The 20,620-nt window shown below is 44.2% G+C and overlaps 1 protein-coding gene across 1 annotated transcript in view; it reads left to right on the forward strand.

Moving 5' to 3' along the window:
- The window catches only part of LOC132389274 (transient receptor potential cation channel subfamily M member 1-like), a gene marked incomplete at its 5' end in the record, with an annotated part of 255,446 nt that overhangs the window by 197,727 nt on the left and 37,099 nt on the right, over positions 1-20,620 (forward strand). The window contains 4 exons of the mRNA XM_059961770.1: positions 11,048-11,164; positions 11,418-11,549; positions 11,633-11,761; positions 12,781-13,032. Of these exons, the coding sequence (XP_059817753.1) occupies positions 11,048-11,164; positions 11,418-11,549; positions 11,633-11,761; positions 12,781-13,032 (630 nt within the window). The remainder of the gene's footprint in view (positions 1-11,047; positions 11,165-11,417; positions 11,550-11,632; positions 11,762-12,780; positions 13,033-20,620) is intronic.

Raw genomic sequence — 20,620 nt, forward strand, 5'->3', positions numbered from 1 at the left:
GAATTTGGAATGTATAATGCCTTATACATGTAAATACAATTCACAAACATCTGCATATTCATTTCTGAGTCCTGTGCACATACAGTGGCATGCAAAAGTTTGGGCACCCTGGTCAAAATTAATGTTACTGTGAATAGATAAGCGAGTAAAATATGATCTGATTTCCAAAAGGCATAAAGTTAAAGATAACAGATTTCTTTAATATTTTAAGCAAGATTACTTTTTTATTTCCAACTTTTACAGTTTCAAAATAACAAAAAAGAAAATGGGCCGGAAGCAAAAGTTTGGGCACCCTGCATGGTCAGTACTTAGTAATGCCCTCTTTGGCAAGTATCACAGCCAGTAAATGCTTTCTGTAGCCAGCTAAGACTCTTTCAATTCTTGTTTGGGGGACTTTCACCCATTCTTCCTTGCAAAAGGCTTCTAGTTCTGTGAGATTTTTGGGCCGTCTTGGATGCACTGCTCTTTTGACTTCTATCCACAGATTTTTGATGATGTTTAGGTCAGGGGACTGTGAGGGCCATGGCAAAAGCTTCAGCTTGCGCCTCTTGAGGTAATCCATTGTGGAGTGTGAGGTGTGTTTAGGGTCATATTCATGTTGTAAAAGCCATCCTATTTTCATCTTCAGCTTTTTTTTTACAGACAGTGTGATGTTTACTTCCAGAATTTGCTGGTATTTAATTGAATTCATTCTTCCCTCTACCAGTGAAATGTTCCCCGTGCCACTGGCTGCAACACAAGCCCAAAGCATGATCGATCCACCCCCATGCTTAACAGTTGGAGAGGTGTTCTTTTCATGAAATTCTGCACCCTTTTTTCTCCAAACATACTTTTGCTCATTGTGGCCAAAACGTTCTATTTTAACTTTATCAGTCAACAGGACTTGTTTCCAAACTGTTTAGATGTTTCCAAGCTTGTTTAGATGTTCCTTTGCAAACTTCTGACGCTGAATTTTGTGGTGAGGACGCAGGAAACGTTTTCTTCTGATGACTCTTCCATGAAGGTCATATTTGTGCAGGTGTCACTGCACAGTAGAACAGTGCACCATCACTTCAGAGTTTGCTATACCTTCCTGAAGGTCTTTTGCAGTCAAACGGGGGTTTTGATTTGCCTTTCTAGCAATCCTACGAGCAGTTCTCTCAGAAAGTTTTCTTGGTCTTCCAGACCTCAACTTGACATCCACCGTTCCTGTTAACTGCCATTTCTTAATTACATTACGAACTGAGGAAACAGCTACCTGAAAATGCTTTGCTATCTTCTTATAGCCTTCTCCTGCTTTGTGGCATCATTTATTTTAATTTTCAGAGTGCTGGGCAGCTGCTTAGAGGAGCCCATGGCTGCTGATTGTTGGGACAAGGTTTGAAGAGTCAGGGCATTTATAAAGCTTTGAAATTTGCATCACCTAGCCTTTCCTAACGATGACTGTGAAGAAGTCATAGCCTTAACAAGCTAATTAAGGTCTGAGACCTTGGTAAAAATTATCTGAGAGCTCAAATTTCTTGGGGTGCCCAAACTTTTGTATGGCGCTCCTTTCCTCTTTTCACTCTAAAATTGTAGAAAACAAAAATAATAAATACATAATCTTGCTTAAAATGTTGAAAAGAATGTTTCATGTTTAACCTTATGACTTTTGGAGATCAGTTCATCTTCTACTCACTTAACTATTCACAATAACAAAAGTTTTGACCAGGGGTGCCCAAACTTTAGCATACCACTGTATACAGGCTGTGTCCACAGTAGACCGGATAATTTTGAAAATGTCAGATTCGCGTAAAAACGATAGGCGTCCACACCAAGCGTTTTTGAAAATACCCCTGTCCACATTAAAATGGATATTTGGGCTAATCTCCTGCTACTGGGCATGCGCAGGACACATCTGCAGAAAACAAGCAACAGGTCTGGTGTCGAATCTCACAGTGAAAGTGTGCATTTGTGCAGTTACAGACCAGAAAATCTTCAAAGGAAATTGCCAAACGATGGACAGCTGTTGGCTTTCACACAGGAGGACTTAAAACTAAAAAAAAATACTGGAGCGTATGGAGGCAACCGACAGGGAGTTCACGGACAGATTGACCTGGCTGACAATGAGCATTGAAAAACTGACTAACTCTGTTGCATTTATAAAGCACCTTGTTAAGTGTATAAAATATGTCTGCATCAGTGTTATCTTGTATTTCCATACAATGTTACATTAGGCTGTTACACATCTAATGTCAGAGAAGTATTTGCATAAATAGGTAAACCACTTCAAGTCAAGTCAAGTCACTTTAATGTCATTTCAACCATAACTGCTGGTACAGTACATAGTAAAACTGAGACAATGTTTTTTCAGGACCATGGTGTTACATGACACAGTACAAAAACTAGACTGAACTATGTAAAAAAATAACTCAGAAAAAAGCTGCACTAGACTACAGACCTACCCAGGACTGCATAAAGTGCACAAAACAGTGCAGACATTACAATAAATAATAAACAAGACAATAGGGCAGTAAGGTGTCAGTCCAGGCTCTGGGTATTGAGGAGTCTGATAGCTTGGGGGAAGAAACTGTTACATAGCTGGTTGTGAGAGCCCGAATGCTTCGGTGCCTTTTCCCAGATGGCGGGAGGGAGAAGAGTTTGTATGAGGGATGCGTGGGGTCTTTCATAATGCTGTTTGCTTTGCGGATGCAGCGTGTAGTGTAAATGTCCGTAATGGCTGGAAGAGAGACCCCGATGATCTTCTCAGCTGACCTCACTATCCGCTGCAGAGTCTTGCGACCTAAGATAGTGCAATTTCTGAACCAGGCAGTGATGTAGCTGCTCAGGATACTCTCAATACAACCCCTGTAGAATGTGATGAGGATGGGGGGGGGCGGTGATGGACTTCCCTCAGCCTTCACAGAAAATAAAGACGCTGCTGGGCTTTCTTTGCTATGGAGCTGGTGAGATTCTCTGCTAGGTGAACACCAAGAAATTTGGTGCTCTTAGCGATCTCTACCGGGGAGCCGTTGATGTTCAGCGGGGGAGTGGTCGCTCCATGCCCTCCTGAAGTCAACAACCATCTCATTTGTTTTGTTCACATTCAGAGACAAGTTTTTGGCTCTGCACCAGTCCGTTAGCCACTGCACCACCTCTCTGTAAGCTGACTCGTCTTTCTTGCTGATGAGACCCACTACAGTCGTGTCATTGGCAAACTTGATGATGTGGTTCGAGCTGTATGTTGCAGCACTGTCATGGGTCAGCAGAGTGAACAGCAGTAGACTGAGCACACATCCCTGGGGGGCCCCGTTTCTGAGGGATGATTGTGTTGAATGCTGAACTGAAGTCTATGAACAGCATTTGAACATATGTGTCTTTTTTGTCCAGGTGGGTTAGGGCCAGGTGGAGGGTGATGGCAATGGTGTCATCTGTTGAGTGGTTGGGATGGTAAGCAAACTGCAGGGGGGTCCAGTGAGGGGGCAGCAGGGTCTTGAGATGCCTCATGACGAGCCACTCAAAATGCTTCATACGAGCAAGGACAGAACACCTTCATACAAGCAAGGATAGAAAACAGGGCAAAGTGAGTATACTTATTTATTCAGTAAGTTATGGGTCAAAATATTTGGTGAGTACATTTCTAACTTTTCTGGCTTCAGTCTCGTTGCCGTCTGTTCTGAAATTGTTAGGTTGTGTGGGGGTTACGTTCAAGAAAACAATGAAATGCCTCACTGCCGCCACCATCTGTTCTGGCATATCATGTCAGCGTTTCTAGATATCTCTGGTTACCCCATCCACACTACTCTGCCCAGGCAGCGTTTTCAAATTTACACTCTCTGGAGGGTGCTTAAGAAAAGCTCCTTTTTTGGGGGAGGAAATGACATTTCAGTGTGAACAGAGGGTCAAAACGAAGAGAAAAAGCTTCAGTTACTGATTTATCCAGTCCAGTGTGGATGTTGCAACAATGGCTTTCAGTTAACTGGGCCATCGGTTAATTGCAGCAGCCAATTAATTGGGACAACTCTTAAAGAATAAAAACCTAATGGAGAAAATAGTCAGGATTCCCTTCATTTATTTGGTACACTTTGCCACTTGATTGGCACAAGAGATTACTGCTGAACAGAGTCAAACTAGTGTCAGTCCTGTGCCGTCATGTGATGTTAGACACCACACTGTACATCATACAGTTTTTAAATAGCATTAGTTACATGTGTTTATGTTCAAAAAGCAATGATTTTTGTCACTGTGTTTAAAGTATAATGGTAGGTGGTAATTTGAATCTGAATCCGAATTGAATATCATCTTCTCCAGTATTAACTGGGATTACTTTAGTGTGAAAAGCATAGAGAGGGTGAAATTTTTGAAGTGATTTCAGCGAGAGCTGAATGAGTGTATGGATAGCCCTACTAAAGAAAGGCAGTGTTTAGGGAATTTAGCTGGGCAAGTGCAGTGGATTTTGGAGATGGGGATGATATTTGTGTTAATCTGGTAGTTTTTAGAAATGTGCACAAATTAAGGTCCAGAATTGGGGAAGGTCCAATTGCTAAATCACAAGACAGAACTTGGCAAAAGGAGAAATAATAGGCCAATATGCTCATTTAAGTATGAAGAACAAAAGTGTCAAGTCCACGTAAACCTAGATATCATGGGGTGAATTAGTGACATGGGAAGAATTGAAGAAAGTGAAGGGGGTACATTGAAAAAGAAATCACGAGGGCAAAGAGGGACACAAAATATCACTGGGAAATAGTTCAGGAAAATTGCAAAGCATTCTACAAGTGTACAGAAGTAAGCAGGAAAGGAGTGGGTCCATTAGATACCAGAACGAGGGAACACAGGAGAAGTTTTGAGTGTATTCACTAAGAGGAAGGAACCATGGAATTCTAGAACATGTTTTCTTAAAAATGAGGACTAATTAGATTTATTACTGGTTTAAAGGTAGATAAATTGATGAGATATATCCCGGGTTGCTTTAGGATGCAAAGGAGGAGATTGGTGGGGCCTACCAAAGACATTTAAATCTTCACTGACTACAGAGGTGTTAGATGACTGGCGGGCAGGAAAACAGGCCTTTTTTTTCAGAAGAGCAGCAGGAATAAACTGGGAATTACAGGCTTGTGAGGATAGCACCAGTTATTGGAATAATTATTAAAACTAAATATATTGATGTGGGCAATGTAGTTTACATGGAATTCAGTAAGAGCTTTGGCATGGTTTAAAAGGATAGAATCCAGGAATCTAGGGCAATTTGGGAATTGGGATTCAAAATCGGATAGGCAGTAGAAGGCAAGGGATGATGGTGAAGGTTGCTTAGCTATTGGACACCTAATAATAATGGTGTACCACAGAGAACTGTATTAAAACCTTTCATGTACAGATTCATACACGGTGGGCTTCACAGCTGAACAGGTGAGAAGACAGTTGGAACGTCTCCACCCAAGCAAGGCTGCCGGCCCGGATAGTGTCTGCCCCAGAGTGCTCAAAGCCTGTGCCCCCCAGCTATGTGGGGTACTTCACCATGTCTTCAACCTGAGCCTGAGTCGCCAGAGGGTTCCTGTGATGTGGAAGATGTCATGCCTTGTCAATTTCAAATGCTGAAGACTGAGCCCCAGTGGCTCCAATGACTATAGACCAGTAGCTTTGACCTCCCACTTCATGAAGACCCTGGAGAGACTTGTTCTGGAGCAGCTCCTATGGTTAGGCCACACTTAGACCCCCTCCAGTTTGCCTTCCAGCCCCGACTAGGAGTTGAGGATGCCATCGTCTTCTGCTGAACCGTGTCTACGCCCACCTGGACAAGCCAGTGAGCACTGTGAGGGTCATGTTTTTTGACTTCTCCAGTGAGTTCAACACCATCTGCCCTGCTCTGCTGGGTGAGAAGCTGACAGTGATGCAGGTGGATGCTTCCCTGGTGTCATGGATTATTGATTACCTGACTGGCAGACCACAGTATGTGCACTTGCAACACTGTGTGTCAGACAGAGTAGTCAGCAGCACTGGGGCTCCACAGAAGACTGTCCTGTCTCCCTTTCTCTTCACCATCTACACATCAGACTTCAACTACTGCACAGTCTTGCCATCTTCAGAAGTTTTCTGATGACTCTGCCATAGTTGGATGCATCAGCAAGGGAGATGAGGCGGAGTACAGGGCTACGGTGGGAAACTTTGTCACATGGTGTGAGCAGAATCATCTGCAGCTTAATGTGAAAAAGACTAAGGAGCTGGTGGTGGACCTGAGGAGGGCCAAGGCACCGGTGACCCCTGTTTCCATCCAAAGGGTAAGTGTGGACATGGTGGAGAATTACAAATACCTGGGGATACGAATTAACAATAAACTGGACTGGTCAAAGAACACTGAGGCTGTCTACAAGAAGGGTCAGAGGCGTCTCTATTTCCTGAGGAGACTGAGGTCCTTTAACATCTGCCGGACGATGCTGAGGATGTTCTACGAGTCTGTGGTGGCCAGTGCTATCATGTTTGCTGTTGTGTGCTGGGGCAGCAGGCTGAGGGTAGTAGACACCAATAGAATTAACAAACTCATTCGCAAGGTCAGTGATGTTGTGGGGGTGGAACTGGACTCTCTGACGGTGGTGTCTGAAAAGAAGATGCTGTCCAAGTTGCATGCCATCTTGGACAATGTCTCCCATCCACTCCATAATGTACTGGTTAGGCGCAGGAGTACATTCAGCCAGAGACTCATTCCACCCAGTTGCAACACTAAGTGTCATAGGAAGTCATTCCTGCCTGTGGCCATCAAACTTTGCAACTCCTCCCTCAGAGTGTCAGACACTCTGAGCCAATAGGCTGGTCCTGGACTTATTTCCACTTGGCATAATTTTATTATTATTCTTTAATTATTTCTGGTTTTATTTTGCTATATTTCTACTCTGTTCTTGGTTGGTGCAACTGTAACAAAACCCAATTTCACTCAGGATCAATAAATTATGTCTGTCTGTCTATAATAATCTGAATATGAATGTAGGGCATCTGATTAGTAAATTTGCAGAATATTGCTAAAACTTGTGGTTTTGCTATTTATCATTTGTTCAGATGGGCAGACCAATGGTAGATGGGATTCAAACCTGATTAATGTCAAATGATGTGCTTTGCAAGGACATGCACAATGAATGGTGGCACCACTGGGAATATTGATGAATGGAGGAATCTTGGTGTGCAAGTTCAAGCATTGCTGAAGGTGGCAGCACAGGGGAAGAAGATGATGAAGAAACAGGACATGTGTTTTTTTTTACAGGGGTATAAAATACAAGAGCAAATAGATTATTCTACAACTGTATAAATCAGTGGTTAGGCCTCTGCAGTGTATAGCTGGGTTGGGATTAGAGAAGGTGAAAAGGAGATTCACCAGGAGTCTACCTTGGATCACACAGTCCTGTTATGAAGAGAGACTGGATAGCAGACATCCCACCCAGCAAAAACTCATTTCAGGGAGGTAGCACCCCAGCCCCCCGGGAGCATTCTCTCTGAGGATAGCGGCATTGACAATGACATCCAGAGCCGCATTAAACAGGCATCAGCTGCCTTTGGGAGACTTTGGCTTAGAGTCTTTCAGAAAAGGAGCCTTCGCCCCTCCACAAAGGTCGCTGTACACCAAGCGGTCTGTGTCACCACACTCCTTTATTGCTGTGAAGCTTGGGTAACCTACAGCCGTCACATCAAGTCCTTGGAACGCTTCCACATAAGTTGCCTTCAGCACATCCAGGGAATTACCTGGCGTGAGCGGGTGCCTCACACTGAAATAGTTGTAAAGACCAACTGCAGCAGTATTGAGGCCATAATCACCCAGATACCCCCATGTCGGCTACCCTGCAAAATGTTATACGGCCAGCTACATCATGGTCGACGCTCAGCTGGAAGGCTGAAGAATCGCTATAAGGATCAGATGAAGAACGCTTTAAGGAAGTGCAAGATCAGACTCGAGGACCTGGAGGATGTTGCTGCTGACTGTATCACTTGGCGACAGCTGTATAGGGACAGGGTTCATATTCTGGAGATGGAAAGAACAACCAGAAGACAGCAGAAGAGAGCCAGAAGAAATGCAGCCATGGTTGCCATCACTACCACATATTCATGTCCCACCTGCAATAGAGCTTGTGGGTCCAGGATGGGACTGTATAGTCAAAGATCTCACCGTTAAAGGAGTGGACGTCGTCATCGGATTTCGATGGTCAACCAAAGAGGGAGAGCTCCTTAGCAGCTAGCCAGCTAGTTTAAGTAACATTAGCTATGCTAATGAACAATCACACCTGTTAAACTCATCTCAACATGTCTTTTACATTTTAACCCACCATGGGCAATAGAAAAGTCACTGTTGCAAACAGTGCACTGTGCAACACTGTCATTATTTTTGAGGTCAACTGTAAAGCCCGCCCACAGAGAAAACTGATAGGTCCACTTAGCACAAAGAGAGACCAATCAGGATGCTCCCCCTCCCTCTCACTCTCCCTCTCCCTCTCAAAAAACTTGATTTCTGGGATATTGTATAGTCGGCCCTCTTTATCTGCGGATTCCGCATGCATGGATTCAACCAATCGCGGGTCGGGAAAACCCGGAAGTTCTCTCTCCAACACTTGTTGTTTGAGCATGTACAGACTATTTTTTCTTGTCATTATTCCCTAAATTATACAGTATAACAACTATTTACATAGGATTTACATTGTATTGGGTATTATAAGTAATCTAGAGATGATTTTAAAATACAAGCAGTCCCCGGGTTATGAATGAGTTCCATTCCTGAGTCTGTCTTTAAGTCTTGTGTTGTGGATAATGAGGTGTTGTGGATAACGAGGTGTTGTGGATAATGAGGTGGGTTTTGAAAGCTTGCAGGGAGATTTATACCGGTTAGAAGAATGGGCTGAACGTTGGCAGATGGAGTTTAATGCTGAGAAGTGTGAGGTTCTACATTTTGGCAGGAATAATCCAAATAGAACATACAGGGTAAATGGTAGGGCATTGAGGAAAGCATGGAACTGAGAGATCTAGGAATAACAGTGCATAGTTCCCTGAAGGTGGAGTCTCATGTAGATAGGGTGGTGAAGGCTTTTGGAACGCTGGCCTTTATAAATCGGAGCATTGAGTACAGAAGTTGGGATGTAATATTAAAATTGTACAAGGTATTGGTAAGGCCAAATTTGGAATATTGTGTACGGTTCTGGTCACCGAATTATAGGAAAGATATCAATAAATTAGAGAGAGTGCAGAGACGATTTACTAGGATGTTACCTGGGTTTCAGCACTTAAGTTACAGAGAAAGGTTGAACAAGTTAGGTCTCTATTCATTGGAGCGTAGAAGGTTGAGGGGGGATTTGATCGAGGTATTTAAAATTTTGAGAGGGATAAATAGAGTTGACGTGAATAGGCTATTTCCATTGAAAGTAGGGGAGATTCAAACTAGAGGACATGATTTGAGAGTTAGGGGGCAGAAGTTTAAGGGAAACACGAGGGGGTATTTCTTTACTCAGAGAGTGATAGCTGTGTGGAATGAGCTTCCTGTAGAAGTAGTAGAGGCCAGTTCAGTTGTGTCATTTAAGGTAAAATTGGATAGGTATATGGACAGGAAAGGAGTGGAGGGTTATGGGCTGAGTGCGGGTAGGTGGGACTAAGTGAGAATAAGAGTTTGGCATGGACTAGGAGGGCCGAGATGGCCTGTTTCCGTGCTGTGATTGTTATATGTTATATGTTATTATTATCTGATTTGAAGTCAGAACAGGTACATCCAGTATTATTTAGCGTCAGTTAGTCAAACGTTTTTCTTAGTATATAGTACATATTTTACCTTTCTATGCATGTATAATACTTAAGAAACATACGTATTTCAATAATGAATCCACTGCGCTGCTTAGTAATAATTGTAGCTTTCATCGGGGCAGGGCCTTTCACATGCTCCATTAAAATTGTTCCGATCGTTGACCGACTGTAGCCTAACGCTTTTCCAATGACCGATGGCGTTTCACCTCTTTCCAATTGCTTTATTACTTCCACCTTATTTTCAATCACGATCGTGATTATTTTTGTGAACAGAAACACCGCGGATTCAGAGCTACGCCGGGTCCTAATGTCCACCGCTCTGAACATCTTAAATAAAGTCCGGGGTTCCACTAAGTCCTAAAGACCACCGCACTGCTGCAGGTGAAATAAGGGATTTGAGCATCCGCGAATTTTGTATCCGCGGGAGTCTCAGAACCAATCCCCCACGGATAAGGAGGGCCAACTGTATATAAATTGCAGGCAAGCACAATGCTTGCAGATGCTGGAAATTCAAACAACACACACAAAATACTGGTGGAACACAGCAGGCCAGGCAGCATCTATAAGGAGAAGCACTGTTGACGTTTCGGGCTGAGACCCTTCATCAGGACTAACTGCCACCGTCGATGTTTCGGGCCGAGACCCTTCGTCAGGACTAACTTCATTAGTCGACAGTGCTTCTCCTTATAGATGCTGCCTGGCCTGCTGTGTTCCATCAGCATTTTGTGTGTATAAATTGCGGGTGTCAGGGAGCTACTATCAACATGCAGGAGATTCCCGGAACTTCCAGGAGAGATGGGATAGGTTTGAAGTGGCGGTGATAGAGGAGGCCTTGACAGAGGCTTGCAAAATTATGATGGACAGAGCAACGGTAAATAGTGGGTAATGTTTCCTCACAGCAGAAGTGACCAAAATTGGAAGACTTAGGCTCAGGGTAAAGGGTAAGAGGTTTGGAAGGAATCCAGGCAAGAACTGAGGAAGAAGGTATTTAGAATCAGGAACGTTCTGCCCGAGTGGATGGTGGCAGTAGATATTGAGACGAGCATTGGAATTACCAAGGCATAGGATGCTTTGGACGATTGCTGGTGATTGAGGTCAATGTTGGTGGTACTTAATTGTCAGCATAGATGTGTGGGTTGAAGAGACTGCTGTGTGACAGTGAGGATTGTTTATGTTGACAGCATTTTTATAAATTCAACACTTGATAAGCCACCATGGTCTGTACACATTGCCCAACCGGTGTATACAAAATAATGTGGATCTGGTAACTTCACTTTCAATTGGAATCAAATTCTCCAAGACTTTCTTTGTGATTTCCTGTCAGATTATGCTGGGAATAATATTTCCGCCTACAATACTCCTACTGGATTTTAAAAGCAGTGATGATTTATCCTATGAAGCATCCGGAGACGGCGATCAGGGGAAGGAGGAGGAGGACAATGTAAGTAATGGCCGGAAAAGTAAGTGGGATCTGGAAGGAGAACATGGTGGGGTGCAGAGACATGGGATGTGCTCATGAGCTTGTGTGGCTGGAGACTGAAGGTCAGAAGATTGGTGGTTGGTTGGGGGAGGAGTGGAAGACCAGATTAACCAGACTGGGATATTCAAAGTAATCAATTTTAAATTAGAGAAGGTGAGATTGCGGAAGAGAGTGTGGACCTATGACTCACTCCTTGACCCACATTTTGTTTTAGGATGCCAACACTGAGGCTGTTTCCAAAAAAGGAGATGAAGAAGATGGAGTGGAAAATCACCGGAGTATCCCAATTGGAAGGAAGATTTATGAGTTCTACAATGCACCGATTGTTAAATTCTGGTTCCACACGGTAAGATTCTGAGGGGGTGAAATCTGCCCATGCCTCCGTGACCACGTAATCACTCTCAGGCTCTCAAGTGCTTTCATTTACAGATGGCGTATCTCGCCTACTTGCTGCTCTACAACTATGTAATTCTGGTGAAGATGGGGAGTTTGCCTTCAATTCCAGAATGGATTCTCATCTCATATATTTTAATGCTGGCGATTGAGAAAATCCGAGAGGTAAGAAGCTCAGATAAATCAATAATCATTACCTTTCACCAAGGCTGCAGTCAAATATCTGTATTGCCGCAAGAGAGAAGGCTATCATCCAAGTGCTGGTGAATAGAATGGTGCAGATAGAGATTTTGATAGCATGAAGAGAGTGGGCTGAAGGATCTTTTTCTGTGCTGTGTGTCAATGACTGCAAAATGGGGGAAGGTCACTAGTCTCGAAGATGGGTCACTGATTCCTTAAAAGGCTATAAATGCCAATAAAGGGCCACTTACTACAAAGGGTGAGGAGAGGGAGTGAGGGAGGAGTGGCAGGAAGAAGGGAGGGAGGTGGAAGAGAGGGAGGGAGGGAGGGGTGGGAGAGACAGACAGACAGACAGACAGACAGCTAAACAGAGACAGGCTGAGGCAGGTCAACAGAGGGAGAGAGGCAGATGGAGAGAGGGAGACAGAGACAGAAAGAGAGAGAGGGAGAGAGGCAGATGGAGAGAGGGAGACAGAGACAGAAAGAGAGAGAGGGAGAGAGGCAGTGACTGACAGACAGAGAGAGGGACATAGACAGAGGGGGAGGGAAAGAGACAGAGAGAGGGGGAGAGAGAGAGCGAGAGACAGGCAGGCATAGAGAGAGGGAAAGATTGACAAAGGGATGTGATTGATCAGGTACCAGAGGGGATGACCCTGACTGTGGGCTGTGGACCAAGGTCACCACCCTACTAGACTTCACTATTCACCAACACTATGGCTCAGAAGCCATTGATCAATATGGCTGATGCATTGCTGCTCCCTCTCCTGCCACTGTGTATTGCCTAGTTCCTCCTCCAGACGTGGCTGTCACAGTAAACAGGAACCGATGCAGAGGCAATGTATTTGTCACTAGAGGGAGGTGGTGAAGTCAAATATGAATTGAAAATATGAACAGGAGCCTTTGAGCCTGCAGCACCATTCAATATGATTAAGTTCTTGCTTTCTCTTTAGATTCTTCATTAACACTGCAGTCTGTTCTTACTAATTTATTCATCTTTGATTTAGATCTTAATGTCAGAACCGAGTAAACTGAGGCAGAAAGTAAAGGTCTGGATGCAGGAATACTGGAACATCACTGACATGGTGGCAATCACCATCTTTAGCTGTGGTGTGCTGCTGCGTTTGCAGAATGAGCCCTACATGAGCTATGGGCGGGTCATCTACTGCGTGGATATCATCATCTGGTACATCCGTGTCCTTGACATCTTTGGTGTCAACAAATACCTGGGGCCTTACGTCATGATGATTGGCAAGATGGTGAGTGGGGTTGTATACCAAGGACCCAAGCCCTAGCACTGCTCTGCATTCCATGGAAGTTAAAATCAAATAAAGGTCAGAGTTTTGTTGTAGTGTAAGTGAAGGTACAAGGTGTTCTCACTCCTTCCTGGATCTAAGTCTTTCAGTGGGGCCTTCTTTCAAGTGGTAGATTGATTCAGAAGATAAAGATGCATGGCATCCAGGGTAAATTGCAAGGATGGATTTGGAACTGTCCTGTCCATGAAAGACAGAAATTGGGGAGAAAGGTTGATAATTTGGCTGGAGGTGGTGACTAGTGGTGTTCCACTGGGATCAGTCTTGGGATCATGGCCAGTGGTGGTCTGCTGGGATTGTGACCAGTGGTGTTCCACTGGGATTGGTGCTGGAATCATGGCCAGTGGTGTTCCACTAGGACCTCTTGTTTGAGATATATTTTAGATGAAAATCAATTTTTTTAGAGGACTAAGAAAAAGAATGTCTTGCTAAGGCTTTTTAAGGCCTTATTGGTGAGACCGCACTTGGAATGATTGTGAACAGTTTTGGGCCCTTATCTGAGATGTTCTGACACAGGAGAGGGTCCAGAGGAGGTTCATGAGAATGATCCCAGAAATGTAAGGGTTAACATATGAGGAGCGTTTGATAGCTTTGATCTTCTCCTGACTCGTGTTTAGAAGAATGTGATGTGGATTTCATTGAACCTATAGAATATTGAAAGGTCTAAATAGAGTGATCATGGAGAAGATGTTCCATCTGATGGGAGAGTCTAGGACCAGAGAGTATAGCCTCAGAATAGAGGGATGTCCAGTTAGAACTGAAATGTAAAGCAATTTCTTTAGCCAGAGGGTGGAGAATCAGTGGAATTCATTGCCACAGATAGCTGTTTAGGCCAAGTCACTGAGAATATTTAAAGCAGAGGTTGATAGTTTTTTGATTAGTCAGTGTGTCAAAAATTACAGTGAGAAGGCAGGAGAATGGGATTGAAATGGATAGTAAATCAGACAAGATGGAATGGCAAGTAGACTCAATGGGCCGAATGGCCTAATTCTGCTCCTATGCCTATGGACTGAAATGTCGATTAGTGGATTAGCAAATTGTGAATGACACCAAGATTGGTGCAGTTATGGATAATGTAAAATACCAGCAGAGAATTCAGTGGAATAGAGGTCAGGTACAGATATAGGCAGAGAATTGGCAGGTGGACCTTAATTGGGGCAAGTTTGAGGAGTTGCACTTTGGGAGGTCAAATGGAAGGAGAAAGTGTACAGTTAATGGTGGAGCCTATTTGAACATAAAGGTACAGGAGGATCTTGGGGTCTGGCACCTTCTGAGGTTGGGAGGGGAGTTTAAAGCTAATATGAGGGACAAATGTTTTACGCAGAGAATGGTAAGTCTCTGGGTTATCAAAGTTAGTAAAATGAGAACAAGAGGAAATCTGCAGATGCTGGAAGTTCAAGCAACACACACAAAATGCTGGTGGAACGCAGCGGGCCAGGCAGCATCTATAAGAAGAAGCACTGTCAACGTTTTGGGCCGAGACCCTTTGTCTGGACTTTTCTCTCTCTCTGCCCATCACTCTTTGTTGAGAACAGGCAAAGAGTAATAGACAGACAGAGAGAAAAGTCCTGACAAAGAGTCTCGGCCCAAAACGTTGACAGTGCTTCTTCCTATAGATGCTGCCTGGCCTGCTGCGTTCCACCAGCATTTTGTGTGTGTTGGTTTAGTAAAATGAGGTAGTTTTAGGTAAACAATGGACAGGTACATAGATGAGAGGGGTATGGAGGGATATGATCTAGGTTAGTGGTCACCAACCTTTTTAAGCCCAAAATCCCCTACCTCAACCTTAGTGAAAGGCAAGATCTACCTACTAAATCATTTAGAGAAAAAACAGCTCAGATTGTACTTTCAATGTGAGGCCTTTTATTTGGGCTAATTGTATTTGAGTTACACAAAATATTTTTGTCAAACTTTCAAATTAATTTAAACAAGAAAACACTGTAACTAGCATATCAGACCATAGCTGTCTTTCTTTAATTCCTCACACCTTTAATTCTAAGTCTCATTATTTAATTTTAGTTCAACACAAAAACTAAATGAATAAAAATTGACTGTTGCACTCAGTGTGATGACTGGGGCTGAATACTTTCTGCTAGTTCCCTGAAATTTGGCTCATAACTATAAACAGCCAGTCTGAGACAGTCTGTGAGGTGTCTGTCAGTAAGACAGCTCCTGTACTTAGATTTAATCATTTTCATCTGTGAAAATGCAATTTCACACAGATAAGTTGACACAAAGTAGGCACTGATTTTTAGTGCACATGTGGTGAGATGAGGAATCTTCTCCCTGCTGAGAAGCCCCCAAAAGTCACCGTCCCTTGATCTTGCTTTAAGCTCGATGTCATTTTGCAAATCAATTATCTCCATTTCAGTATCACTTGGCATACCAAATACTTATTGGAAGTTGGCTGCTGTCTGTTCTACATATATTGATCGGCAGAAATGGGTTTGAAGTAATTAATCTAATTAACTTAGTAGGTAATGGAGGCAGCAGTTAGGGCAGTCGAGTGCTCCGTTTGCAGTATGTGGGAAGTCAGGGCAAGCACAATTGTCCCTGATGACTACACCTGTAAAAGGTGCATCCAGCTGCAGCTCCTGACAAACCTAGTTAGGGAACTGGAGCTGGAGCTGGATGAGCTTCGGATCATTTGTGAGGCAGAGGCAGAAATAAGCAGGAGTTACAGGGAGATAGTCACCCCTAAAAATCAGGAGGTAGGTAGCTGGGTGACTGTCAGGAGAGGGAAGGGGAATAGACAGAATGAGCAGAACACCCCGCGACTGTCCCCATCAACAATGTATACCGTTTTGGATACTGTTGGTGGGGACAACCTACCAGGGACAAGTTGCAGTGGTTGCGTCTCTGGCACCGAGACTGGACCCTCAGCTTAGAAGGGAAGGAAGGAAAAGAGGAGAGCAGTAGTGATAGGGGATTCAATAGTTAGGGGGACAGATAAGAGGATCTGTGGAAGAGATCGAGAATCCCGGATGGTCTGTTGCATCCCTGGTGCCAGGGTCCGCGATATCTCAGATCGAGTTCTCAGTATTCTCAAGAGGGAGGGTGAGCAGCCAGATGTCATGGTCCATGGAGGGGCCAATGATGTGGATAGGAAGAAGGAGGAGGTCCTGCAAAGAGAATTTAGGGAGTTAGGTGCAAAGTTGAAGGAAAGGACCTCTAGGGTTGCAGTCTCAGGATTGCTACCGGTGCCACGTGCTAGTGAGGCCAGAAATAGGAAGATATTGCAGCTAAATACGTGGCTAAGGAGTTGGTGCAGGAGGGAGGGCTTCATGTTTCTGGACAATTGGGCCTTGTTCCAGGGAAGGTGGGACCTGTTCCGACGGGACAGGTTGCAGCTGAATTGCAGGGGGACTAACATCCTTGTGGGAAGATTTGTTAGTGCTGCTCCAGGGGGTTTAAACTAGATTTGCAGGGGGAGGGGAATCAGAGTGTTAGAGCAGATAGTGAGGTGAAGGAGGATAAAGGTCATAGGAGAGCTGCAAGTATAGTGCATGGAGTAAAGCCAGATTTAACATATAAAGAGGCTTTGAGGAAAGAGAAACAGAATAAAAGGTGTAAAGATAGTAAGGTAGAAGGGCTAAAGGGGGTGTACTTCAATGCAAGAAGCATCAGGAACAAAGGTGATGAACTGAGAGCTCGGATACATACATAGAATTATGATGTAGTGGCCATTACAGAGACTTGGCTGGCACCAGGGCAGGAATAGATTCTCAATATTCCTGGATTTCAGTGCTTTAAGAGGGATAGAGAGGGGGGAAAAGGGGAGGAGGGGTGGCATTACTGGTCAGGGATACTATTACAGCTACAGAAAGGGTGGGTAATGTTTCAGGATCCTCTTTTGAGTTAGTATGGGTGGAAGTCAGGAACAGGAAGGGAGCAGTTACTCTGTTGGGAGCAGCAGAGATACTGAGGAGCAGATTGGGAGGCAGATTTTGGAAAGGTGCAAATATAACAGGGTTGTTATCATGGGTGACTTTAACTTCCCTAATATTGATTGGCACCTGATTAGTTCCAATGGTTTAGATGGGGCAGAGTTTGTTAAGTGCGTCCAGGATGGATTCCTGTCACAATATGTTGACAGGCAAAATAGGGGGAATGCCATACTAGATTTAGTATTAGGTAACGAACCGGGTCAGGTCACAGATCTCTCGGTGGGTGAGCATCTGGGGAACAGTGACTACCGCTCCCTGCCCTTTAACATTATCATGAAAAAGGATAGGATCAGAGAGGACGGAAAAATTTTAATTGGGGAAGGGTAAATTATGAGGCTATAAGGCTAGAACTTGCGGGTGTGAATTGGGATGATGTTTTTGCAGGGAAATATACTATGGACATGTGGTCGATGTTTAGGGATCTCTTGCAGGATGTTAGGGATAAATTTGTCCTGGTGAGGAAGATAAAGAATGGTAGGGTGAAGGAACCATGGGTGATAATTAAAGGTGGAGAATCTAGTCAGATGGAAGAAGGCAGCATACATGAGGTTTAGGAAGCAAGGATCAGATGAGTCTATTGAGGAATATAGGGTAGCAAGAAAGCTTAAGAAGGGGCTGAGGAGAGCAAGAAGGGGGCTTGAGAAGGCCTTGGCAAGTAGGGTAAAGGAAAACCCCAAGGCATTCTTCAAATATGTGAAGAACAAAATGTTGACAGGAGTGAAGATAAGACCGATTAGAGATAAAGGTGGGAAGATGTGCCTGGAGGAAGTGAGCGAGGTCCTCAATGAATACTTCTCTTCGGTATTCACCAATGAGAGGGAACTTGATGACGGTGAGGACAATATGAGTGAGGTTGATGTTCTGGAGCATGTTGATATTAAGGGAAAAGAGGTGTTGGAGTTGTTAAAATACATTAGGATGGATGAGTCCCCGGGACCAAATGGAGTATTCCCCAGGCTGCTCCACAAGGTGAGGGAAGAGATTGCTGAGCCTCTGGCTAGGATCTTTATGTCTTCGTTGTCCATAGGAATGGTACCGGAGGATTGGAGGGAGGCAAATGTTGTCCTCTTGTTCAAAAAAAGGTAGTAGGGATAGTCCGGGTAATTATAGATCAGTGAGCCTTACGTCTGTGGTGGGAAAGCTGTTGGAAAAGATTCTTAGAGATAGAATCTGTGGGCATTTAGAGAAACATGGTCTGATCAGGGACAGTCAGCATGGCTTTGTGAAGGGCAGATTGTATCTAACAAGCTGGATAGAGTCCTTTGAGGAGGTGACCAGGCATATAGATGAGTGTCGGGCAGTGGATGTGATCTACATGGATTTCAGTAAGGCATTTGACAAGGTACCACATGGTAGGGCTTATTCAGAAAGTCAGAAGGCATGGGATCCAGGGAAGTTTGGCCAGGTGGATTCAGAATTGGTTTGCCTGCAGAAGGCAGAGGGTCGTGGTGGAGGGAGTACATTCAGATTGGAGGTTTGTGGCTAGTGGTGTTCCACAAGGATCGGTTCTGGGACCTCTACTTTTCGTGATTTTTATTAACGACCTGGATGTGGGGGTAGAAGGGTGGGTTGGCAAGTTTGCACTCGACACAAAGGTTGGTGGTGTTGTAGATAGTGTAGAGGATTGTCAAAGATTGCAGAGAGACATTGATAGGATGCAGAAGTGGACTGAGAAGTGGCAAATGGAGTTCAACCCGGAGAAGTGTGAGGTGGTACACTTTGGAAGGACAAACTCCAAGGCAGAGTACAAAGTAAATGGCAGGATACTTGGTAGTGTGGAGGAGCAGAGGGATCTGGGGGTACATGTCCACAGATCCCTGAAAGTTGCCTCACAGGTAGATAAAAATACAAAATGCTTGCAGAACTCAGCAGGCCAGACAGCATCTATGGGAGGAGGTAGTGACGATGTTTCGGGCCGAAACCCTTGAGTGTTTCGGCCTGAAATGTCGTCACTACCTCCTCACATAGATGCTGTCTGGCCTGCTGAGTTCTGCCAGCATTTTGTGTTTTTATTTATTTCCAGCATCTGCAGATTCACTCGTGTTGCCTCACAGGTAGATTGGGTAGTTAAGAAAGCTTATGGGGTGTTAGCTTTCATAAGTCGAGGGGTAGAGTTTAAGAGACGCGATGTAATGATGCAGCTCTAGTTAGGCCAAACTTGGAGTACTGTGTCCTGTTTTGGTCGCCTCAGTATAGGAAGGATGTGGAAGCTTTGGAAAGGGTACAGAGGAGATTTACCAGGATGCTGCCTGGTTTAGAGTGTATGGATTATGATCAGAGATTAAGGGAGCTAGGGCTTTACTCTTTGGAGAGAAGGAGATTGAGAGGAGACGTGATGGAGGTGTACAAAATATTAAGAGGAATAGAAAGAGTGGACAGCCAGCACCTCTTCCCCAGGGCACCACTGCTCAGTACAAGAGGACATGGCTTTAAGGTAAGGGGTGGAAAGTTCAAGGGGGATACTAGAGGAAGGTTTTTCACTCAGAGAGTGGTTGTTGCATGGAATGCCCTGCCAGAGTCAGTGGTGGAGGCAGATACACTAGATACATCAGCATGAAGAAGTACGTCTCTGTAAGCGGAATCGAGCTCATCCAATAATGCCTTGAATAAGTGTGCTGAAGCACTTTTGCTTGAATCAGGTTTATCAGTTTGACCACCAGTGTCATCACATGAGAAAAGTCCACGACCTTCCCAGCCAAGGCCCACTGATGAATCACTCAGTGATAATCCAGGAAATTGGGAAAATCAGGGTCATTACAGCAGAGTGCTATAAAACCAATGCTCACACCACACATAGCTGGGGCCCCATCAGTAGTAATTGCCACCAGCTTATGAATGGGGATGTCATTTTCACAGACATATTTTTTAAACTCATTGTAAATATCCTCACCTCTCATTCTCTCCTTTAATTGCGAAAGAGTGAAGAAGTCCTCCTTTGTTGTAAAATCCTGGAAAGCCATTCTGACAAATACAACAAGCTGAGCTGTTTGCATTACATCCAGGGATTCATCGAACTGTAGTGAAAAATACTCACAGAGTGACAAGACCGTTAACACTTGTCAATCCATGTCTTCTGACAGTGATTCTACCTTTCTTGTCACTGTTGCAGGGCTAAGCGGTATATTACATATTGCAGTTCTGATGTCGTCTTTGTTTTTAAAGTCATTAAGAGCAGTCTCTGCGGTAATGGCCATTGCTTCCTTGAATTATTGCCATCTGTAAAAGGCTTCTTGTGTTTAGCCAAAAGGTGACTTACACGAAATGATGCTTTAATAGCAGCCTTATTTTGAGCAGCATGTTTTGTGAAAAATGATTGCTAGGCCTTCAACCTCGATTTCAGCTCCTCAAGTTACCTGGCACGAATTGCACTCTTTGGGGGGTAGGTGTCTTTAAATTTCTGGTGGTTGTTGTTGTGGTGCCATTCCAGATTCCCTCTTTTAGTCAGTGCTTGTGTTTGGTGGCACAACATACGTACACACTCGTCTTTCACCAAGGTTAATAGAAATTCCTCTTCCCATTCTGGATGGAAGTTGTATGTTTTCGCCTTCTTTCATGGAGCCTCCACCATGCTAGCTAGCTACCTTGCA

Source organism: Hypanus sabinus, unplaced genomic scaffold (assembly GCF_030144855.1).
Source record: "Hypanus sabinus isolate sHypSab1 unplaced genomic scaffold, sHypSab1.hap1 scaffold_521, whole genome shotgun sequence".
Lineage (NCBI taxonomy): Eukaryota > Metazoa > Chordata > Chondrichthyes > Myliobatiformes > Dasyatidae > Hypanus > Hypanus sabinus.